General features: G+C 46.5%; 1 protein-coding gene across 1 annotated transcript in view; it reads left to right on the forward strand.

Moving 5' to 3' along the window:
• LOC121282464 (sodium/hydrogen exchanger 2-like) overlaps window positions 1–15,395 on the forward strand; it is a 196,807-nt gene extending 181,412 nt beyond the window's left edge. Inside the window, exons 14-15 of the mRNA XM_041196168.1 lie at window positions 13,334–13,469; window positions 15,333–15,395. Of these exons, the coding sequence (XP_041052102.1) occupies window positions 13,334–13,469; window positions 15,333–15,395 (199 nt within the window). The remainder of the gene's footprint in view (window positions 1–13,333; window positions 13,470–15,332) is intronic.
• Window positions 15,396–25,436: the final 10,041 nt, after the last annotated feature.

Raw genomic sequence — 25,436 nt, forward strand, 5'->3', positions numbered from 1 at the left:
ATCTGAGCCTGAAACTCATCAACCTCATTTACCACACTCTACACAGTCACATACGTGCACAGTAACCCTAATGTATTAAAGCTTATTACATTCCATTTTATTCTGACCACACCTAGCAACTTACTGTTTCCTACACTAGTGCTAGGTGTCCCTCCCAATTCTCTGTACACTTTGGTTTTCCTCTTTAATATTGTGGCCAGCATTTTATGGTCCCACTGCAGCATGTCTCCCCCTGGTGGATGCAGCGAGCTATTTAAATCTCCACTCAGTTCAGTGGGACCGTAATAGCCCACCGGGCAGAAGGGGCCGTAAAATCCTGGCCTATGTCTTGGTTCCCCACAATCCTGCCAAGTTACAGAATCACAGAATCACACAGTGCAGAAGAAGTCCTTCGGCTCATTGAGTCTGTACCGACACATGAGAAATACCTACCTGCCTACCTAATCCCATTTACCAGCACTTGGCCTTGTATGTTATGACGTGCCAACTGCTCATCCAGGTACCTTTTAAGGGATGTGAGGCAACCCACCTCCACCATCCTCCCAGGCAGCGCATTCCAGAATGTCACCACCCTCTGGGTATAAAAGTTTTTACTCACACCCCCCCTAAACCTCCTGCCCCTCACCTTGAACTTATGTCCCCTCGTGACTGACCCTTCAACTATTGGGAACAGCTGCTCCGTATCCACCCTGTCCATGCCCCTCATAATCTTGTACACCTCGATCAGGTCGCCCCTCAGTCTTCTCTGCTCTAACAAAAACAACCCAAGTCTATCCAACCTCTCTTCATAACTTAAATGTTTCATCCCAGGCAATATCCTGGTGAATCTTCTCTGCACCCCTTCCAGTGCAATCACATCCTTCACATAATGTGGCGACCAGAATTGCACACAGTACTCCAGCTGTGGCCTCACTAAGGTTCTATACAACTCCAACATGACCTCCATCCTGTTGTAATCTATGCCTCGATTGACAAAGGTAAGTGTCCCATATTTTCACCACCCCACCAACATACCCCTCCTTCAGAGATCTATGGACACACATGCCAAGGTCCCTTTGTTCCTCAGAACTTCCTAGTGTCATGCCGTTCATTGACTACTTCCTTGTCAAATTACTCCTTCCAAAGTGTATGCCTCAAATTTTTCAGGATTAAATTCCATCTGTCACTTATCTGCCCATTTGACCATCCTGTCTATATCTTCCTGTAGCCCAAGACACTCAACCTCACTGTTAACCACCCGGCCAATCTTTGTGTCATCCGCAAATTTACTAATCCTAACCCCCGCTTAGTTATCTATGTCGTTTATATAAATGGCAAATAATAGGGGACCCAGCACAGATCCCTGTGGTACGCCATTGGATACTATCTTCCAGTCACTAAAGCATGTCTTCTACAACTAAGCCAATTTTGAATCCACCTTATCAAATTACCCTGTATCCCATGTGCATTTGCCTTCTTTATAAGTCTCCCATGTGGGACCTTGTCAAAGGCTTTGCTGAAATCCATATAAACTACATCAACTGCACTACCCTTATCTACACACCTGGTTACCTCCTCAAAAAATTCAATCAAATTTGTTAGGCATGACCTCCCTCTGACAAAGCCACGCTGAACATCCCTCAAATCTTGCCTCTCCAAGTGGAGATAGATTCTCTCCTTCAGAACTTTCTCCAGAAGTTTCCCTACCACTACATGAGCCTCATTGGCCTGTAGCTCCCCGGCTTATCTCTACTACCCTTCTTAAATAGCGGAACCACAGCTGTTCTCCAATCCTCTGGCACCTCCCCCATGGCCAGAAAGGGATTAAAAATTTGGGTCAGAGCCCCTGCAATTTCCTCCATTGCCTCCCTCAGCATTCTGTGACACAAATCATCTGGACCTGGAGATTTGTCCACTTTTAAGCCTACCGACACCTCCAATACCTTGTCACTCCCTATATCAATCTGCTTAAGAACCTTGCAGTCTCTCTCCCTGAGTTCGATATCTTCATCCTCATTCTCTTGGGTGAAGACGGATGTGGAATATTCATTCAACACTCTAGCAATGTCCTCTGGCTCCACCTATAGATTGCGCTCTTGGTCCCTTATGGGCCCTACTTTTTCCCTGGTTATCCTCTTCCCATTGATATACTTATAGAATATCTTGGGGTTTTCCCTACTTTTACCAGCCAGAGCTTTCTTATATCCTCTCTTTGCTCTGTTAATTGCTTTCTTAAGCTCCACCCTGCACTTTCTGTACTCCACTAGTGCCTCAGTTGATTTGCTTCCCTTGTACCTGCTAAAAGCCTCTCTTTTCCTTCTCATTGTAACCTGAATATATCGGGTCATCCATGGTTCTCTGGGCTTGTTACTCCTTCCTATCAGTGGGGGAACATGTTGAGCCTGTACCCCCCACTGCTCCTCTGTAGATTTCCCTACAAGTAGCTGTTCCCAGTCTACCTTGGCCAGATCTGCCTTATTTTACTAAAATCTACTCTCCCCCAATCCAGAACATTTTTTTGCAACTTGTCTGTTTCTTTCTCCGTAACAAACTTAAACTGTACCATGTTGTGGTTGCTATCACTAAAATGCTCCCGCACCACCACCTCAGCCACCTGTCCGGCTCCTTTCCTCAGAATTAGGTCCAGTCATGCACCATCCCTTGTTGGACCCTCTACATATTGATCTAAAAAGTTCTCCTGTACACATTTCAAGAAATCCACTCCAACCAAGCCCTAAACACTATGTCTATCCCAATTAATGTTGGGAAAGTTGAAATCACCCAATATAATTACCCTACTGTTATTGCTTTTACACACCTCCACAAATTGTGCACATATTTGCTCCTCAATTTCCTGATGACTATCTGGGGATCTATAATAAACACCTAACAATGTGACTGCCCCTTTTTTATTCCTAAGCTCTACCCATAAAGCTTCATACAATGCCCCCTCCAAGATATCATCTCTCCTTACTGCAGTAACTATCTCCTTAGCTAATAATGCAATGCCTCCTTCTCTTTTACCCCTCCCCTATCTCACCTGAAGATTTTATATCCCAGAATGTTGAGCTACCAATCCTGCTCCTCCCTCAACCACGTCTCAGTGATAGCTACTATATCACAATTCCACATGGCAATTCTCACTCTTAACTCATCTGTTTTACCTGTAATACTCCTGGCATTAAAGTAGAGGCCATCCAGCCTTGCCTTACTCCCTTGAAACCTAATGCAGCTGTACTCCCTCTGACTTGATTGTTTTACTGTTTTATGATGTGTCCCTATTCTGCTAACATTCTGTGTCCCCTCCCCCTGCCGAATTAGTTCAAACTCCTCCCAACAGCACTAGCAAACCCACCCGCAAGGATGTTAGTCCCACTTTGGTTCAGATGTAGACTGTCCCGCTTGTACAGGTCCCACCTTCCCCAGGAACGCTCCCAGTGATCCAGGAATCTAAAACCCTCCCTCCTGCACCAACTCTTAAGCCACGCATTCATCTGCGCTAATCACTTATTTCTGAGCTTGCTAGCACTGGGAATAATCCAGAGATTAAAACCCGAGAGGTCCTGCTTTTTAGTCTACTGCCTAACTCCCTGAATTCTTGATGCAAGACCTCATCCCTCTTTCTACCCATGTCATTGGCACCAACATGTACCATGACCTCTGCCTTATCACCGTCCCCCTTCAGGATGCCCTGCAGCCGTTCAGTGACATCCTGGACCCTGGCACCAGGGAGGCAACATACCATCCTGGAGTCACGGTTGACGGACACAGTAGCATTTATATGTTCCCCTGATTATAGAACCCCCTATTACAATTGGTCTCCCTCCCTCCTCTCCCCCTCCTGTACAGACAGGCTGCATGTGGTGCCAGAAGCTTGGCTCTGTCTGCACTCCCTGGAGGAACCAGCGCCCTCATCAGCCTCCAAAATGGAATACTGATTTGCGAGCGGGACCCCGGGGAACTCCTGAACTACCTGCCTGTTTCTCTTGGACTGCCTGGTGGTCACCCATTCCCTTCCTTCCTCAAGTCCCTTCATTTGCGATGTGACCACCTCTCTAAAGGTGCTATCCACAATGCCATCAGACTTGCAGATGCTGCAGTGTCCCTAGCTGCCGTTCCAGCTCTGAAACCCGAGCTTCCAGGAGCTGCAGCTGGACACGTTTCCTGCACACACGCTGATCCTGGGAATTGGAAATGTCCCCGACTTCCCACATGGAGCACAAGGAGCACGCCACGGCTTTTAGCTCTCCTGCCATGGCTTACTCCTTTAAATTAAACCTTTTAAATCAGTTACTCTAGGGTCCTTCTTTCCTGATCCTCATTACTATAGAATATACAAACTATAAACCAGAAAAAGACCTTAAACTATAAGCGATTAAAGTAGTAAATACTTACCCAATCTTACTCACTACTTACCAGTCACTCCTTTCCCTTGTAACCTCTACTGCTGCAGCAGGGCAAGACCACTCCCTGAAGATTTAAGAAGTTGGATAGCAAGGAAAAAATGCAAAGAGCTCCTCTCCCCCCATGCACTGAATTCCCACTGTGCACCAAATTGCCAATACCCACTCTGGCTGTGTCTCACTCAGGATGAGCTCTCTCCCCTGTTCGTGTGCAATTTTAAACCCAGAAACCCTTCCCAATAGCACTATTACCCCACAAGGAGTTGATTCTGTCTTTGCCTAGGTGCAACCCGCCCAGCCGGTGTACAGGTCCCATCTCTCTCAGAACCAGCCCCATTGTCCCAGGAACCTTAAAGCCCTGTCTTGCACCATCTCTCCAGCCTAGAATTCATCTGCTCTATCCTCCTATTTCTATACATAATCACATGTTGTTGTTAATCCCATGGAGACCACAAAAGAACCAAAATTTACTGAACAACCCCAACAAGGAAACCAATGGACAGGATTTCATTTTTTAGAACTTTTCCTTCAACAATCAAACCAAAATCAACATAAATCATGGTCAGTGTGTATTACAAGTTATACACTAAATAGCAGATACAGCAAAGATGGATCTCACTGACTTACTAGGCAGTCCTCTCAGCATGCATGGTAACAATTTCAGCTATAAGTCCAGCAAAGCTTTGAACTTTCTCATGTGGAATTCCAGCTCATTTTCTTTGAGGATTTAGCTTCCAACCTCTGATAAAGTGAGGTACCCTGTCCCTTTAAGCGAATGCATGTGTACTGATCAAGTGAGACAGCACTGATGAATCACTGTACAGCGTGGGCAACCGGGAACTGTAAGTATAGCTTTGGAGGCTTTTGAGTGAGCATGCTCTGGCCTAAGTTTCAATAAACCATCACTGTTTATTCTTACATTGGTCTCCCCCATTAATGATTGCAAACAGCAGTTGAGGAGAACATAGGCAGGTGTGCTGGCTAACAAACTTGTTTACCCAAGACATAAACCCCCCAGCCAACAGCAGCACCAACCAATCCGACATCCATAGGCATGGTCTCCACCAAAATGATGCACTTTTACAGAACTTGCTCAACCCTGCTCATGACATTCTTGCTAGTGTGGATCCACCAGAATTACATGGAAAAACTCAGCAGGTCTGGCAGCATCAGCAGAGAAGAAAAGAGTTGACGTTTCGAGTCCTCATGAGCCTTCGACAGAACTAGGTGAATCCAAGGAAGGGGTGAAATATAAGCTGTTTTAAGATGTGTGTGGGGGTGGGGGGGAGAGAAGTAGAGGGGGGTGGTGTGGTTGTAGGGACAAACAAGCAGTGATAGAAGCAGATCATCAAAAGATGTCACAGACAAAAGAACAAAAGAACACAGAGGTATTGAAGTTGGTGATATTATCTAAACGAATGTGCTAGTTAAGAATGGATGGTAGGGCACTCACGGTATAGCTCTAGTGGGGGTGGGGGGAGCATAAAAGATTTCAAAATATTTTAAAATAATGGAAATAGGTGGGAAAAGAAAAATCAATATCATTTATTGGAAAAAAAACAAAAGGAAGGGGGAAGAAACAGAAAGGGGGTGGGGCTGGAGGAGGGAGGTCAAGACCTAAGTTGTTAAATTCAATATTCAGTCTGGAAGGCTGTAAAGTGCCTAGTCGGAAGATGAGGTGTTGTTCCTCCAGTTTGCGTTGGGCTTCACTGGAACAATGCAGCAAGCCAAGGACAGACATGTGGGCAAGAGAGCAGGGTGGAGTGTTGAAATGGCAAGCGACAGGGAGGTTTGGGTCATTCTTGCAGACAGACCGCAGGTGTTCTGCAAAGCCGTCGCCCAGTTTACGTTTGGTCTCTCCAATGTAGAGGAGACCACATTGGGAGCAACGATTGCAGTAGACTAAGTTGGGGGAAATGCAAGTGAAATGCTGCTTCACTTGAAAGGAGTGTTTGGGCCCTTGGACGGTTACGAGAGAGGAAGTGAAGGGGCAGGTGTTACATCTTTTGCGTGGGCATGGGGTGGTGCCATAGGTGGGGGTTGAGGAGTAGGGGGTGATGGAAGAGTGGACCAGGGTGTCCCGGAGGGAACGATCCCTACGGAATGCCGACAGGGGGGTGAAGGGAAGATGTGTTTGGTGGTGGCATCATGCTGGTGTTGGCGGAAATGGCAGAGATAATCCTTTGAATGTGGAGGCTGGTGGGGTGATAAGTGAGGACAAGAGGAACTGTTTTTGAAGGTAGCATCATCGGAACAGATGCGACGGAGGCGAAGGAACTGAGAGAATGGGATGGAGTCCTTACAGGAAGCGGGGTGTGAGGAGCTGTAATCAAGGTAGCTGTGGGAGTCGGTAGGCTTGTAATGGATATTGGTGGACAGTCTATCACCAGAGATTGAGACAGAGAGGTCAAGGAAGGGAAGGGAAGTGTCAGAGATGGACCATGTGAAAATGATGGAGGGGTGGAGATTGGAAGCAAAATTAATAAATTTTTCCAAGTCCCGACGAGAGCATGAAGCAGCACCGAAGTAATCATCGATGTACCGGAGAAAGAGTTGTGGAAGGGGGTCGGAGTAGGACCGGATCAAGGAATGTTCCACATACCCCATAAAGAGACAGGCATAGCTGGGGCCCATGCAGGTACCCATAGCCACACCTTTTATTTGGAGGAAGTGAGAGGAGTTGAAGGAGAAATTGTTCAGTGTGAGAACAAGTTCAGCCAGACGGAGGAGAGTAGTGGTGGATGGGGATTGTTCAGGCGTCTGTTCGAGGAAGAAGCTAAGGGCCCTCAGACCATCCTGGTGGGGGATGGAGGAGTAGAGATATTGGATGTCATGGTGAAGAGGAAGCGGTTGGGGCCAGGGAACTGGAAATTGTTGGTGACGTAAGGTGTCAGAGGAATCACGGATGTAGGTGGGAAGGGACTGGACAATGGGAGAGAGAACTGTCGGCGCGACATTAGTTGTCTCAATTTCTCTGCTCCTCTCACTCATTCTAATCTCTCTCTCTCTGAACTTACTGCACTCCATTCTCTCAGGTCCAACCCTGACGTTGTCATCAAACCCGCTAACAAGGGTGGTGCTGTTGTTGTCTGGCGCACTGACGTCTACCTCGCGGAGACTGAGCGTCAACTCGCAGATACTTCCTCCTACCTCTCCCTGGACCATGACCCCACCACTGAACATCAAGCTATTGTTTCCAGTACTGTCACTGACCTCATCTCCTCGGGATCTTCCTCCCACAGCTTCCAACCTGATAGTCGCCCAACCTCGGACGGCCCACTTCTACCTCCTACCCAAAATCCACAAACAGAACAGTCCCGGTAGATTGATCGTGTCAGCTTGCTCCTGCCCCACAGAACTCATTTCTCGTTATCGTGACTCCCTTCTCTCTCCCCTTGTCCAGTCCCTTCGCACCTACATCCGTGATTCCTCTGACACATTACGTCACATCAACAATTTCCAGTTCCCTGGCCCCAACCACTTCCTCTTCACCATGGACGTCCAATCCCTCTACACCTCCATCCCCTACCAGGATGGTCTGAGGGCCCTTAGCTTCTTCCTCGAACAGACGCCTGAACAATCCCCATCCACCACTACTCTCCTCCGTCTGGCTGAACTTGTTCTCACACTGAACAATTTCTCCTTCAACTCCTCTCACTTCCTCCAAATAAAAGGTGTGGCTATGGGTACCCGCATGGGCCCCAGCTATGCCTGTCACCTTATGGGGTGTGTGGAACATTCCTTGTTCCAGTCCTACTCCGGCCCCCTTCCACAACTCTTTCTCCGGTACATCGATGATTACTTCGGTGCTGCTTCATGCTCTCGTCGGGACTTGGAAAAATGTATTAATTTTGCTTCCAATCTCCACCCCTCCATCATTTTCACATGGTCCATCTCTGACACTTCCCTTCCCTTCCTTGACCTCTCTGTCTCAATCTCTGGTGATAGACTGTCCACCAATATCCATTACAAGCCTACCGACTCCCACAGCTACCTTGATTACAGCTCCTCACACCCCGCTTCCTGTAAGGACTCCATCCCATTCTCTCAGTTCCTTCGCCTCCGTCGCATCTGTTCCGATGATGCTACCTTCAAAATCAGTTCCTCTGACATGTCCTCCTTCTTCCTTAACCGAGGTTTTCCACCCACGGTCGTTGACAGGGCCCTCAACTGTGTCCGGCCCATCTCCAACGCATCCGCCCTCACGCCTTCTCCTCCCTCCCAGAAACATGATAGGGTCCCCCTTGTCCTCACTTACCACCCCACCAGCCTCCACATTCAAAGGATTATCTCTGCCATTTCCGCCAACACCAGCATAATGCCACCACCAAACACATCTTCCCTTCACCCCCTTGTCGGCATTCCGTAGGGATCGTTCCCTCCGGGACACCCTGGTCCACTCCTCCATCACCCACTACTCCTCAACCCCCACCTATGGCACCACCCCATGCCCACGCAAAAGATGTAACACCTGCCCCTTCACTTCCTCTCTCCTCACCGTCCAAGGGCCCAAACACTCCTTTCAAGTGAAGCAGCATTTCACTTGCATTTCCCCCAACTTAGTCTACTGCACTCGTTGCTCCCAATGTGGTCTCCTCTACATTGGAGAGACCAAACGTAAACTGGGCGACCGCTTTGCAGAACACCTGCTGTCTGTCCGCAAGAATGACCCAAATCTCCCTCTCGCTTGCCATTTTAACACTCCACCCTGCTCTCCTGCCCACATGTCTGTCCTTGGCTTGCTGCATTGTTCCAGTGAAGTCCAACGCAAACTGGAGGAACAACACCTCATCTTCCGACTAGGCACTTTACAGCCTTCCAGACTGAATATTGAATTCAACAACTTTAGGTCTTAAACTCCCTCCTCCATCCCCAACCCCTTTCTGTTTCTTCCCCCTTTCTTTTGTTTTTTTCCAATAAATTATATAGATTTTTCTTTTCCCGCCTATTTCCATTATTTTAAAATATTTTTAAATCTTTTATGCTCCCCCCACCCACTAGAGCTATACCTTGAGTGCCCTACCATCCATTCTTAATTAGCACATTCGTTTAGATAATATCACCAACTTCAACACCTCTGTGTTCTTTTGTTCTTTTGTCTGTGACATTTTTTGATGATCTGCTTCTATCACTGATTGTTTGTCCCTACAACCACACCACCCCCCTCCACTTCTCTCACCCCACCCAAACACCCCCCCCACCCCGCCGCCTCACACACCTTAAACCAGCTTATATTTCACCCCTTCCTTGGATTCACCCAGTTCTGTTGAAGGGTCATGACGACTCAAAACGTCAACTCTTCTTCTCCACCGATGTTGCCAGATCTGCTGAGTTTTTCCATGTAATTCTGTTTTTGTTTTGGATTTCCTGCATCCGCAGTTTTTTTGTTTTTATCCACCAGAATTACCTTTATCTGAACCTTTGATAATTATTTTGTGCACTAATTGGTCAATTCCGGTTATTCAATTACTTTTCTTTCATTCATAGAATGTGGGCATCGCTGGCTCGGCCAGCAATTATTGTCCATCCCTAATTGTCTTTGCTCAGAGGGCATTTCAGAGTCAACCAATCACATGTAGGCTAGACCATGTAGGACAGCAGATTTCTTCCCTAAAGGACATTAGTGAATCAGATGGGTTTTATGACAATTGACAATGGTTTTATGGTCATCATTATATTTTTAATTCCAGATTTTTGTTGAATTCAAATTCCCCCATCTGCCCTGGTGTGATTTGAACCGGTGTCCCCTGGGTCTCTGGAATACAAGTCCAGTGATAAAACCACTGCCATCACCTCCCCCATTTAATTTAGTAGAAACAGCAGCAGCAACCATATTGTGCCTTTTTTCCGCTCCTAAATCTAGCTTTGTGTTTTTCTTTTTCCACCTGTGAAGGTCCACTCCCACTCTCTCTTTTCCCAAAAATTGTAACATTAAAGTACCAGATGTTTCCAGTGTAACAGTTTTTCATCACAAAGTGGAAGTAATCTGTCTGTTATTATTGTTGTGGGTCTTAGCTTAGGTTGTCCTTGCTTAGGATCGATTGATACTGTTGGAGGCAAGGTCGTTGATAAGCTTCAACTTTAATTAAACATTCTTCTAACTATGTACAGGATAAGATTTAGCACAAGGCTTCACATAGAACTATCTTTCAGCATACTCTGTCATGTGATTGTACATCACTGATGATGTAGATTGTCTAATTACATGAAACCCTTTACATTAAACCCTAGTCTCTGACTCTAGTAAATACATTATTTACATTATCCTACATCTCCCCCTGAAGTCTCTGCCCTGGTTCACAGTTGTGGTGATTTCACCAATCACTCTGACCTTATTCTCCACTCTCTCGGAGGACATATAGGATTCAAGTTCTCCATGTTCTCTCTCGAGCTCAGTAGAGTAGGATGTGAATCATCAGAAACTACCAGCTTGCTGTTCAGGTTGTCTTGTTTATCGTTTGGATAATTGGTCCCTATTCCATTGAAGGGTGTCTTTTTGGAGATATGGGTGCACTTCTCACTATTCCATTTTCAATCTCCACAAGATAAGATCGCACATGTAATGTTCTTTTCCAAAACCCAGCCTTCACGATTTTGGTCACGAGTCCATACTGACTCCCCTGCCTGGAGTTCTGGTAAGTTATGTACTCTATGTTACTGATTATAGTTTCTGGTTTGATTTGTACAATACTCACCCTCCTTCTCCCTTAATCTCTCTATGGATGGAATCGTCTGTGCCTGCTGGCATTGGGCATGTTCGGTGGCATGAGTGGACAATATGGTGAGAAGGTCAAAACTCGGTTTCATGACATTGTGAAACCAGTTTGTGATCGCCCACTCAGTCTGTCGATGGCGGGCCTCGTTGCCCATCATCAAACATCAGGGACCTCATTGTAACACACCAGAATATCATTATAAGGCCAGACTCATCCATCCATCCCCCCCCAGCCTCAACACCCCCCCCCCCCCACAACCTCGTGCCTGTCTGGATCGTCTGTCCATGTTGGCAGGAAAACAGGCCAGTGCAGAACATGTCTTGACAAATGTGACATGCAGACGTTGGGACTTAATGCCAGGGTCTTGCTCACATTGCAGACTTCTGAAGATCAGAAGATGCTGGAGCCTGACATCAATGGCATACTGAAGGAACATCCATGGCATGCTAGGTGGATTCTCATGGACATGGCTCCACCACGAAGCAGCTCACGGAAGCTGGAAAGTCACCGTTGATGCTCACAACAGATGATGGTCGAGGGAGTGGGAGAAGAAGGTCTAGGATCGACAGAGAGGAAGAGGTGTCAGGGAGGGTGAGGTTGGGAGGGGGGAATGAAGGTGTCAGGATAAGGTTGGGAGGAGAAGAAGTACGAGGAGTAGGGGGTAACAGGGGAGAAGGTAGCAACTGGGGAGATAGATGTAAGGGGGGTGGAAGATGTAAGGGAAGGAGTTCAGAGGGGAAGGAGTGCTGAGGGGAGGGAGATGGGGGGAGGAAGGAGTGCAGAGAGGGGAGAGAGTCTCGGTGGGGAGAAGGAGTATGGAGAGGGGAAGGAGTCTTGGGGGTGAAGGAGTGCATCAAGGGGAGGGAGTAATAGTGGAGGAACAAATAAGGGTGGAGGAAGGAGTTGGGTAGGGGGAAGGAGTAAAGCTGCAGGAAGAAGTAAGGGTGTCTGAGGGAGTCAGGAATGGGGAGGGACTAAGTGGGAGGGGTGTCTGAGGGGGGTGGGGGTACTAAGGGGGGTGAGGGGTTCTGTCGGGGAGGGTTTCCGAAGGCGAAATGGGTCCGGAGGGCGGGATATCCAGGTGAACGTACCAAGGAGGGGTCTGATGGGTCCATGACTGCCTCTTGGGGAGCGAACTGAGGATGGGTCTGGTATGAGGGAATGGTGAGAATGACCGGGGGGTAGAGTGAGGCAGTAGGGTGGGAGGGCGACGGTTTGATGGTAGTAGCAGGAGGGACGGCGAAGGTCATTTCTGGTGACTCGGAGGCAGACGCAGACCCTGGGGGTGGGAATGAGGAGATCAGGGAGGTGGATGGGGACGGGATGGGATTTTCAGGAAAAAGGAAATGTGCACGTTCACCTGGACATCCCCGAAGGAAAAGGGTTCTGGCTGGTAGATTATGGAGGGGAGGTGGAACATGATGCCAGGGGATCAACTGCAATGGGGCAAAGGAAATGGGTAACTGGGGAAGAATAAAGAATGGGAGAACGAAAGTAAAACTGAATTAGCATCATGCTGTCCAAATTGAAAATGAAATGACAGTTGTGGTGGGCGAGATCAGGTGCTGCACGGCAGTGCAAACTGTGGGTGGGCCGAGATGCAGGTCAGCTCAGATGGACAACTGAAAGCAAACCCTAGCAGGCAACATTCAAAATGCTCGGGACATTGAGATGAGTGTGATACAGGAAAGATCCTTATGCTTGCACGAGGCTCCAAAAGGCCCTGCCACACACACACATCTCCCTCCAGAATCACCCGTGGACCTGCTGCTCTCTGCAGCGACAGAGGACAACATTGAGGGACTCACAGGCAAAGTGGACTCAGAGGGAGTGGACAGCCTCTGAGATTACTGAGTGGATGTCCCAGGGATATCCTTGGCGCTCCTCCTCCCTTTGGGTGCCCAAGGGCCCTGGCCTGACTTCTTGAGGGGAAGGAACACTTGGGGAGAGTCGAGGTGCCCCATTTCCCTCTTGCGTTGCCACTGCAGGAACTCACCCATGGCTCCCGTGATGGAGTGCAAGTCTGTATTCATCTCTGCATTCTGCTGGACCAGGGTCTCCGTGGCACCTGCCATCCTCACCATGGAATCCTCTATATGCGCACATCTGGGCACCACTTCATCAGAGAGCAGGCCGACACACTCCTTTGATTCATGAGCCACTCTGTTGAGGGCTTCCAACAGCTCTGTGTGATGTTCCCCTACCTTCTGCTGACTCTCAATGTTGTATTGGAAGGCTGAATACAAAGCGTCATCGTCTGAATCGGACCTCATGGATGCCTTTTGCCCAGCAGTCCTCCGAGTGCCAGGGAGCTCAGCTGAACCTGCCACCTCCTGCTGTTGACACGTGTCCGTGCGATGACCACCAGATTGTGAACCCGAGCCTGCTCTAGATCTAAGGTTCCACACACACAGATGTGTGTCTCTGTGCTGGTGGGGGGTGTGGGTAAGTGCTGTGATGGGTCTTCCAAACAGTTTATTTCCAGCTCTTCAATGGAGGAGGTGGCCTCTTGGCTGGAGGTGAGGATCTGGATGGAGCTGAGGGACTGGTTGGCTGAGGGAGTCAGTCACTTGGCAGAGCTCCCTGTGAACCGAAGTAGAGATAATTAGTGCTTGGCAGCAGAGTCTAAAGCAGGAGAGCAAGCATTCACAGTTGCGTTGAGAGAAGGATGATGTGGTGAAGGATCCTTATGTGGGTGTTCACCACCAACCGTCACCACAGGCAGGGTCCACACCCTCATCAGTCAATGCGATGGCACACTCCTCAAAGTGAGCAAGGGGCCTAATGCAGCCCACTCCATCCCCAGTCTGAGACCTCTCCCTGCTGATGTAAGCCAGCTTCTCCTGCATGGAAACAGATGGAGAGAGTGTGAGCAGGACACATGGCACTGCGTGGAATATTTGTGTGGTGAGTGGAGCCATGAATAGGATGAGGATGCGAGCTCCAGGGGATATGAGCCTGATGAAGATGTGAGGGTGTGTGAGAGTTAGTGGGGTTGTCGCTTGAGGTGTGAGATCCCTGTGGATGTGTGATGGGTTTGTGAGTGTGTGAGTTGAGAGTGATGAGAGGAGTGAGTTACCCTGGCAGAACGGATGAGACTATTCATTCTGTAGCGGCACTGGGTGGCTATCGTCTTTTGCAGGGCATTGGCACTGACTACTGCTGATACCGCCTCCCATGTTGGATCAGTGATACAGCTACCCATCTTGTGACCAGAGTGGGATAGAGGACATCGTGGCGAGTCTCACCAGCATTCAAAAGATGCTCAAAAGGGGGCTGCAGCCTTCTTGCCTTTCAGGGCCATGTCTTCTGTGCAGCAGTCGTGGGCTGGAAGCACTGAGAAGTGTGCGCGTGGCTGCAGTTTCAATATAGCGCCCGGTGTGGTGAAGCAGTAAGGTGATGGTATGGCGTATGACAATCCACCCGCCATGGAAACGGTGTGTTTCCTGGGAATGCATAATTACCGCGATGGGTTTGGGATGATACGGCATGAAAAGCCACCATCGTAGCTGGTGGGTAATACGACGTTTTACCCGCCTGCTACGGCACTTAGTGCGAATCTGGGACGATTCCACCCTATATCTGTTGCTTTGAGACATAGCATAAGTATGTGCGGAAGGACAATAAGTTGAGCCCACAGTTGCCTACCCATTAGAAATTCGGATGGGACCAGACCATTCTGAAACAGAGCGGAATGATAGATTAACAGTGCGAAGTTGATATCATCATTTTTCTTCAAAACCTTCACCATTCCTATTCCTCATTTGACCTCCCCATTAGCTTGCAGGTATCTGGGTAAGTTAGTCATATTGACAAACCCATAAACTTCTGTGAGCTGCTTAAAATATTTGTTGACAAATCGTGGGCAATTGCCTGAAAGGACTAAATCTGGAATGCTGGATATGACAAAAATTATTTTCAGTAATGTAATGGCAGCTTCCAAAGTTGTTACTATGTAGATGCTTAACCTCAATCTACCTGGAGTAATAGTCAACAACAATGAGGAATGTCTTCCCTTTGAGCTCAAGAAGATCCATTCCATGAAGTTCCCATGGTGTGGGTGGAAATGAGGATACCATCAGTGCTTCCTCTTTGCTCCTGGAGATGGATTGCACAGGTGATGCAGTTTGTAATAATTTCTTCTAATGATTTTGAGATCCCTGGTCACCAAATGAAATTTTGTGCTCTAGAGCAACATTTTGTAATGTCCAGGTGTCCTTTGTTTTTTTTGAAGAAACTCGAGTCTAAGGATTCGAAGTATGACCAACCTCATCATAAAACCGCAAGTCAGCCATGACTTTGTTGATCAAAGTATTGTTTCAGGATGAGAATTTTTGGGAAGTATTCTGGCTATCCTTTTCTGCAGTGTTCCCAAATTTCAGCACATTCTTCATCTGCTTTTTGAATTTCATTTTGCTTCTTTGTTGTTGCCGGTAGAAATTTTGTGGTGAATGAAGTATAGGAGTCCACATCTTCGACAAAATTTATGTCTTCTTGTTCAGGCTTGTCTCCCATGTTCTCATGTTTAAGTTTGTCCATCCATTTCTTACTTGCTGCAAGCTGTCCCTCCTGCTGATTTACTTGTGGTTCCTTCACCAGCTGTTCCTGAGAAATATTCTGTCTGATTTTCTCTAGGTTTTCACTTGATTCCAGAAGGTTCTCATGCTCCCACTTCAGACCACTTGTTTCAGTCTGCTCAAGACCTCTAAATAAGTTTGGAAGTGCTCTCCTGAATTCTTTTGGTTTGGCTTGGCTTTCCAATTTGTCTACTTTGTGGATGAGTTATAGTTCTGTGCAAGCTTTTTGGCTTTGTAGTGAACGCTCTTGGTTTTGGATTGCATACAAAGTTTCTGTGATTTCTCTTCCTTTGTAATGAAATGTCAACTGTCAACAATCAACTGACATTTGACCTTCAGTTGAGTTCTCCTGGAGTTATATGGTCAGTGGCTGGAGAAAGCCTTGCTTTAGCCATTATTCTGTGCCTGAGAGAATTGAAATTTCTGCTCCAGTGCCTGGCCTACAAGTGACTCCGATCCCCTCATTAATGTTGTTGACTCTTAACTGACTTCTGAAATGGCTTAGCAAGCCATTTAGTTCAAGGGCAGTTAGGAATGGGCAACAAATGTTGGCCTTGCCAGTGATGCCCACATCCCATGAAAGGATAAATACTGTGCTCACCTAGTTTCCTTTTAAAAGCAGCTAAAGCTTTTGTCAGTCACTTCCTGTGATGGTTACTTCAACATTCTAACCATTCCTTGAAGTAAAGAAATTCACTTTATTTCCCTATTGGATTTATGAGCAAATATCTTGTATTCATGGATTCAGTTTTGGATTTTCCCACAAATGGAAATCTACCTTGTTATAATTTTAAAGGTTTCTAACAGGTCACCTCTCAATTTTCCTTTTCTTAATGGGAAAAGCACCAAACTTTTCAATCTTTCACAGTAGCTGTAATCTCTCACTTCTGGTAATGGTGTTGCAAATCTATATCCTACCATGACTTACTAGGGATAGTGTGCTGTAATATCAAGCTCCACTGTTCCCTGAGCTGCGACAAATGTGAAAAGTTTGACCAAACACTAGATTGCCCCAATTCTACCTAACTGTTTAATTTAAGTTAACACAATACGAGAACCAGGTTTGTAAACTTAATAAATAAATAACTGTTTATTGAACAAATTATCTTTAACTAGTGGCAAAAGAAAGAAATATGAACTGCAAACTTCTAATACAATGACTTAAACTCTATCCCCTTCTTAAATCCCTATATACACACAGACACAGACACATACATGGACATACACACACACACACACATACACACAACACATAAGACACACATAAGGGTGGAATAAAACAGTTCAATAGCACCAATTCCAGAGCACAGGGCTCGGTAGGTTGATTTTGATCGCTATCTTCCAAATTCCGTTCAGTTCTTGTTGATGACACGAGGTGGTCTTCCAGCACTTTCAGTATTTAGTTCACTGGTTGAGCACCTGCCTTTCAATGTCTCTAACAGTGATTTTCCACTTTGCCTCTTGATAGGGGTTTTCAGAGAGAGAGCAGGTTATAGAGATATGAGGAGGAAAAAAAGCCAGCTTGTGATTACTGTAGAATTACTGGAATCTTACACACACAGGAGGGAGAGGTTTTAGGTCTTGTTCCTTTCAGGCTAGGAGCTATTCAGCTGCACTGTTTCTCACACAAAACATGGTCAGCTTGTCAGGATCCAATTGAAATGCTGTTGTGAGGCAGCTCCCTTGGTCGAGGACTCCTTTCCGGCACCATCCTGTCTTTCATGGCACACTCTGTTCCAGGACTGCAACATTGTATATATCTTTCATGCTGTTCTGTGGACATGTCTTTCAACCTGCAGCCATTATAATTCTAATTCACAGTCCAACAAAAATAAAAAGATATGTTCCATACAATCCTTTTTATAGTATGGAGACTAGAGCTGTGCAAAGCACTTTAAGGACCATCTGATCAGGGTCCCATACAAATTTAACATAATCTCACTCCTTTTGAATTCTACACCCTGAGGCATAAATCCAAGTGCTTTTAATTGCTCTGTCGACCTGTGATTCTGCTCTTACTGATTTGTTTATTTGTACTCTTAGATCCCTTTGTTCTTCTACCGTGTTCAGAGTCATACTTTCTAAAGTCTACACGTGATGTTTCTATTTTTCCTATCAAAGTGCATCATCTCACATTTTACTACACTAAACTTCATTTACCACAGATTAAGTAAATTTTCCAGATTAACCTTGTCCATACCAGATATGTAACTGGACAAGCCTCATAGAGATCGTGGCTACAAGAGCAGGAGAGGCTGGGAATTTTGTGGCAGGTAACTCACCTTCTTGAGCTGCCTTCTTGAACTGCTGCAGTCCATGTGGTGTAGGACACCCACTGTGCAGTTAGGGAGTTCCAGAATTTTTACCCAGTGACAACGAAGGAACGGCAATATATTTCCAAGTCAGGATGGTGAGTGGCTTGGATGTAACTTGCAGGTGGTGGTGTTCCCAAGTGTTCTTTTAGGTGGTAGAGGTTGTGGGTTTCGAAGGTGCTGTCAAAGGAGCCTTGATGAGTTGCTGAAGTGCATCTTGTAGATGGTACACACTGCTACCACTGTGCATCGGTGGTGGATGGGGTACCAATCAAGTGGGACACAGTTCTCAAAATATGATAGGACTAGAGCGCTTAGATCTTCCGGTGAGTGGCTGGGCACATTGCCTTTGCCTGCAAAGATTTTTCTGACCCAACAATACTGCCCATTTCTTCCAGGATCTTCTGATCCCGGCTAAAGAAGAAATGGGTAGTGCAGTGTCTTCAGGGTAAGTCCAGTGAGTGTAGGAGAGTAGAAGAGTTGAAGGAAGGAAAGGACATGCCCCCAATAGCTACCGTATTCAGGTAAGCCTTTAAAGGCCCAAGTCTTTTAATGAATAAGTGTGGGTGAGTGAATGGGTGAATGGACAAATAAGTGAATTGGTGAGTGAGTGAATGGGTAGAAGAGCAGGTGTGTGAGGTGGGTGAAGTAGGTAGGTGGATGAGGTGGGTGAGGTGAGTGAAGTGAGTAGGTGGGTGGAGTAGGTATTTGGGTGGCTGGGGGGTTTGTCAGGTGAACAGGCTTAATCGGGTCATTGGGGATGTAGCCAGGTGGTTGGGTGGGGAGTGGTAGTAGGGTCTGGTCCGGAGGGTAGTCACATAGTGGGTGGGTAGTCGGGTGGTTATGGGGTTGTCAGGTGGCCATGGGGGTTAGTCGGGTCAGGTCAGGTTGGCTTGGGAAGGTAGTCAAGTGGTTGGGGTGTAGTTGGATCAGGTAAGGGGGTTGTTGTGTGATTGTACTACACCACATGGACTCCGGTCAGCTCGGGGAGGTAGTCGGGTGGTTGAGGATATAGTTGGGTTGGGTTGGGGGGTGTTGTTGTGTGTTGGGTCAAGTCGGCTCAGGAGAGTAGTTGGGTGGTTGGGGTGTAGATGGCTCAGTTTGGATGGGTAGTTGGGTGGTTGGTGGGGTAGGTTGGGGAGTTCAGTTGTGATACTCAGTTGAGTTGAACAGCTGTTAGACCAGATATGAAACTGTGTAACATTTCCTGGGTAAATATGCAGCTGTCTGGCCCAAGTCTCTGCTGTAAGCTCAGGGTTGGAGACATCTGTGGAGGGTGCCGAACAGCAGGGAATCAGCCCATCAGAAGTTTAAACTTCCTGGACAATTACTACATATGTCTGTGCATCAGAACTTCCATGGGGTCCTGAGACTCATCTTCCAATGTACATACCATCTCTGACCATCTGGAAACTGGAAGATTTGGGCCAAACTCAATACAGTTTAATCACAACTGCCACTGGCTTAAGCCAGTACTCTGCCCATTTAGTGCATCATGCAGTTGGGAGGTTGATAGGTATTGAAAGTTCCCAAGAATACTTTCCCAAGCATTTCAATTAGGCATCTATGCAACTTCCCAATGCCTCTACATGCCTCTCATTCTTTCACTCATTCATGTTCAGAGATGGCTCAGCAATTTGCAATGGGATGTCTAGGATTGCTTGCAATGTAGCTTTATTGAAATTCAATTAAAGAGCTCTATAAGAAAGTTCATCACCCAAGTTTCAGTCCATTTCTCTTTTCTCTTTGGTGCTGTTACTTTGTCATTCAAGACCTTTTGTGGCAATTGTGATCCAATCACTTTTTTTTCCAGCTATATGTTTTCCCAAGAGAATCCCCTACAACTGTCCTTTTTAAAAGAAGAGGAAGACAGACAGCATTACAGGCAGATCAGGTTGTGCTGGAGGAGCTCTGTGTTGACTTGCTGGGTCCTTACAATATCCAGATACCTATACCCATAACTCTTAGTTTACCACGGCGCTTGCAAGTCCCTATTTTATGTGGGTGCAATTCATTTGTGAAACCTTGAATAAGTTTTGTAACATGTAACGTGACCAACAGTGGAACTCATCTAATGGAGACACTGCTCCAAGGGGCTGTGTAGATCTCAACAGCTCTTAATTTTTCCATTCATTCCAAGTCACTTCAAAGTGTTATTACTCATTTTTAGTCTTTCTAAAGTACATATTGATGTATCAAGCAAAAATGGTGCCTTGCTTACTCAAACAACCAAGTTCATCTTTTCCCCATCGTCTCCCAGCAGCAACTTGTGAAAGCTTTTCACTTATACCAAAAGGCAAGATTTCTGCAAGTTGAGGGGTGAATTATAGATTGTAGTCCAATGCCCTTACATAATCCCTTGCAAGATGACCTTCACCTGCATGAATCAGAAAGGATTTCAGTCTCTGGAAGTCAGCACATTTGAAACTATCCACGTTAGGTTAAGGAAGTCAGTGCTCATTTCCCAGGCAGCTGTCATTTAACTCACAAAGACAAGTCCCAAGGTGAATCATGGATCAATGAAATTTGTTTTCTGGAGCTGTGGTGCGTGACAGTTCTCTGATATCTGAGGATACCCAGCTGAACACAGGGCTAATGAGTTGCCTGCAGCCATTCGACTAATCATTGAGCACACCACTGGCATGTTGAAACAGTAAGTCTGGTGCCTGAATAGATATGAGGGTGTCCTACAATACACCTCTGCTATGGTTTCAAGAGTTGTGGTAATATGTTGCTTGCTACACAAAATCATTCTTGGTAGGACAGCAGGTTTCCTTCCCTAAAGTACATTAGTGAATCAGTTGGGTTTTAACATCAATTCAGCACCATGGTCACTTTTACCAACATGAGCCTTTTCTTACCAGATTAATTTTTAAAACTGATTTGAATTGGTAATGTGCTGGCATGCTGGGCATTGAGCTCATGTTTTCTGGATCATTAATCCAGGTTTCTGTATTCCTTGTCATGCAACATAACCACCACATTACAATACCAAGTAATATGTTTTCACCTGCGTTATTCCAGGCAACTCAGAAATCTTCTTTCCTGTCGCCTTATGGCTCAATCTTGCCAATCTCTGAAAGAATAGTCTATGGACAGGCAAATGTGAAGCCAAATGCTTTGGAGGAAATTTTAACTTAATCACCAGTTGGGGAATCCATTGGATCAGGTGGAATGTTGACTTTATACCCCACCCAATGGGGGAGATTTTAACCACTTCCGCCAAGCAGAAGACTAACAAGATTGGGTGCAATCTTGATTTTACGTTCTGCCCGATTCCACTCTACATTGAAGTCTTTAAGTAGTTTTGGGTGGGATGTAAAATCTGCATTCTACTCGATAATCTGAGGTTCCCACCTGGCACGTTAAGTTAAAATTGCTCCCTTTATCTCGAATAATGTTCTGATGCTAAGTCCCTGGAGTTTGCTTCCACAGTCCATTCCCTAGTATACAATGTATGTCCTCTTAAATCAAATCTGATACCAAATCTGGATATCACCCAAACCTTAGAATTATCTGAGAGTGATGGAATCATGCAAAACAGAATGGTGAATACCCCAGTAGGTCCAAATAAAAATGGTGCATGTCCACATTTTTGAGAATAATGATTTCTTGCGGTATAAATCTGTTACAGATACAATAGAAAATCAGTATACAGCTGTAACCTCACCCCTTCTTCACTGCACAAGCAGCTAGATTGCCTGTAACCAGTAGGAATTACATATACTTCATTCAACCAGCTGCGGAGCATGCTTGCTTGAGTGCTTCCACTAAATGGTGCTTTGTCAGTGGGGGAGTGGTGGGCGGGGAAAAACAGTGAGATGTTTCCTTTGGTTTGACCAGGTACTTTGAGTCAGTGTTGAAGTCTCCCAGGGATGGTGATAGAGGAGCCTAAGGCGTTAGCTGATAGATCTGACTTAGTTCCCTTAAATCAGGCTGTTCCTCTTCAATATTAAGCATTGGTTCTCCATGCTAAGATACTTCAGAGGACATTCGGAGTTGACTGTGGTACTAGAGTTACATACAGGCCAAGGATCTCCATTTTTGATGATGGAAGATTAATTGAATTAAATTTCACAACTTGCCATTGAAGTGGATTATAATCCTAGCTGCTTTTTTGAGCTATTCCAGACCAGCTGTACTCCTCGGATCAAAAACAGAAAATGCTGGAAAAACTCAGCAGGTCTAAAAGCACCTGTGGAGAGAAAGACAGAGTTAACATTTCGAGTCCATATGACTCTCCTTCAGATCTAAAGAGAAGTAAAAATATGCTGAAACTTATACCCTTTAAGTGGGGGGTGGGGTGGAGCAGGTAGAGATGGATAGAAGAGCAGTAGTAGGTGGAGGCAAAGGAGAGATTGCCAAAGATGTCATGAACAAAAGGACAAAGGGGTGTTAATGGTATTGGTACTGGCTAACAGAGGTGCTGATGGAGGCATTAAGGTTAGAATGCAGAATATGATAATAGCAGGACAAGGGTAAGCATTCTGGAAATAACAACATGAACAAGTGACAGATGGCCCTTGTGGGGGTGGGGGGGAAAAAGATCTAAAATAGGATAAAAGGTGGGGATAAAACAATGAAGAGAATGAAAATAAATAAAAATAAAAATAAGTGGATAAAAAATAAAAATAAAAAAATAAAAATGAATGTAGAAAGAAAGGGGATAAAAAAGAGGTGGGGATGGAGGAGAGAGTTCATGGTCTGAAGTTGTTGAACTCATTGTTAAGTCCAGAAGGCTGTAAAGTGTCTAATCGGAAAATGAGGTGCTGTTCCTCCAGTTTGCGTTGATCTTCACTGGACATTGCAGCAGGCCAAAGACAGACATTTGGGCATGAGAGCAGGGTGGTGTTTTGAAATGGCAAGCGACAGGAAGGTCTGGGTCATGTTTGCGGACAGACCGAAGGTGTTCCGTAAAGCGGTCACCCAGTCTACGTTTGGTCTCTCCAATGTAGCGGAGACGGCATTGGGAACAGTGAATGCAGTGGACCAAATTGAAGGAAGTGCAAGTGAAGTGCTGCTTCATCTGAAAGGAGTGTTTGATCCCTTGGATTGTGTAGAGGGAGGAGGTAAAGGGGCAGGTGTTACACATTCTGCGATTGCATGGGACGATGCCGTGGGAGGGGGATGAGGTGTTGGAGGTGATGGGGGAGTAGACCAGGGTGTCCTAGAGGGAACAGTCCCTACGGAATGCCGATCGAGGGGTGAAGGGAGGATGTATTTGGTGGTGGCATCATGCTGGAGTTGGCGGAAATGGTGGCGGATGATCCTTTGAATGCGGAGGCTGGTGGGGTGAAAAGTGAGGACAAGGTTATGGTTCTATCGTGGTTCTGGGAGGGAGAGGAAGGTGTGAGGGTGGATATGCGGGAGATGCGTCGGACACGGTTGAGGGCCCTGTCAACCACCATGAGGGGAAACCTCGGTTAAGGAAGAAGGAAGACACGTCAGAAGTGCCATTTTGGAAAGTGACATCATCGGAACAAATACGACAAAGGTGAAGGAACTGAGGGAATGGGATGGAGTCCTTACAGGAAGCAGGTTGTGAGGAGCTGTAGTCGAGGTAGCTGTGGGAGTCGGTAAGTTTGTAATGGATATTGGTGGACAGTCTGCCACCAGAAATTGAGACAGAGAGGTCAAGGAAGGGAAGGGAAGTGTCAGAGATGGACCACATGAAGGTGATGGAGGGATGGAAATTGGAAGCAATTAATAAATTTTTCCAGGTCCAGGCGAGAACATAAAGTGCCACCGAAACAGTCATCGATGAACCAGAGAAAGAGTTGTGGGAGAGGGCCTGAGTAGGACTGCAACAAGGAGTGTTCCACATACCCCATAAAGAGACAGGCATAACTGGGGCCTATGTGGGCACCCAAACCAAACCTTCTATTTGGAGGAAGTGAGACAAGTTTAAGGAGAAATTATTCAGTGAGAGAACAAGTTCAGCCAGATGGAGAGCAGTGGTGAAAGGGGATTGTCCAGGCCTCTGTTCGAGGAAGAAGCGAAGAGATCTCAGACCATCCTGGTGGGGGGACGGTAGTGTAGAGGGATTTGACATTCATGGTGAAGAGGGAGTGGTTAGGGCCATGGAACTGGAAATTGTTGATTTGATGTAAGGCATCAAAGGAATCGCAGGTGTAAGTGGGAAGAGACTGGACAAGGGGAGAGAGAACGGAGTCAAGATAGGAAGAAATAAGTTCTGTGGGGCAGGAACAGACTGACACGCTGGGTCTACTGGGACAGTCCTGTTTGTGGCTTTTGGGTAGGAGGTAGAAGTGGGTTGAGCGATTATGAGGTTGAAAGCTGTGGAGGGAAGATCTCCAGAGGAGATGAGGTCAGTGACAGTCTTGGAAACAATGGCTTGATCTTCGGTGATGGGGTCCAGGGGGAGGTAGGAGGGAGTATTTGAGAGTTGGCGCTCAGCTTCTGCGAGGTAGAGGTCAGTGCGCCAGACAGCAACAGCACCACCCTTGATGGCAGGTTTGATAACAGGATTGGAACTGAGAGGATGGAGTGTGGCAAGTTCAGAAGAAGGTAGGTTAGAGCAGGTGAGAGGAGCAGAGAAATTGAGACGGACGAATTCACACCAACAGTCCTCAATGTAAACATCAAGAGCAGGTAAGGGGTCAGAGGGAGGGGCCCAGGTGGAGGGAGAACACTGGAGGCGGGAGAAAGGATCCGTTGAATGGGGGAAGGACTCCAGCCCAAAGAAGTGAGCATGGAAACGAAGGTGGCAGAAGAAGAGTTCAGCATCGTGCCGAGCCCGGAATTCATTGAGGTGAGGCTGTAAGGGTATGAAACTAAGTCCTTTGCTGAGTACAGAACGTTCAGCATCAGAGAGGAGAAGGTTAGAGGGTATGGTGAATACACAGCAAGAAGGGACTAGAAGACGGGAAGGGGTCAGAGGGATGGGGAGGGTTGGAGGGTCCTGGATGGGCATTGGTATCAATGAGTTGTTGGAGCTTGCGTTCTTTAAACCTGAAAGGGAGAGACAGTGTTTCTTGTTAAGGCGTCAGATGAGACAAAGAATAAAATGAAACTGGGGACAAGGACAGCTTTGAGATAGGGTGAGTCAATGCTGCTGGAGGGAGAGGTCGAGTGTATTCATATGGCGGCGCATGGTCTGAGTGTGGATCTCAGGATGCAGCGAGAACAGCAGTAGAAGAGTGTTGCATGTCCCAGAGGTACCTGTAATCCTGGGTGGATTCTAAACATGAGGGATGGAACTTCAGTTGGAATCCACATAGGGTAAGTCAGAGATGGAGACAGTCACTGAAGAAGGAAATGTGGCTGTGAAAGTGAGTTTTGTTAAACACCTTGTCAAACACCTGGAAGGAAATGGAAAGCAATGAAGGTGAACAGGGCAAAAGAGACAAACGGAAATCCTATCCTATAGAAGAGCAGTACTTCTTCAAGGTTGGCATTCCTGGAAGAGAATGGCAGTGAGTTAAACAC

Source organism: Carcharodon carcharias, chromosome 9 (assembly GCF_017639515.1).
Source record: "Carcharodon carcharias isolate sCarCar2 chromosome 9, sCarCar2.pri, whole genome shotgun sequence".
Lineage (NCBI taxonomy): Eukaryota > Metazoa > Chordata > Chondrichthyes > Lamniformes > Lamnidae > Carcharodon > Carcharodon carcharias.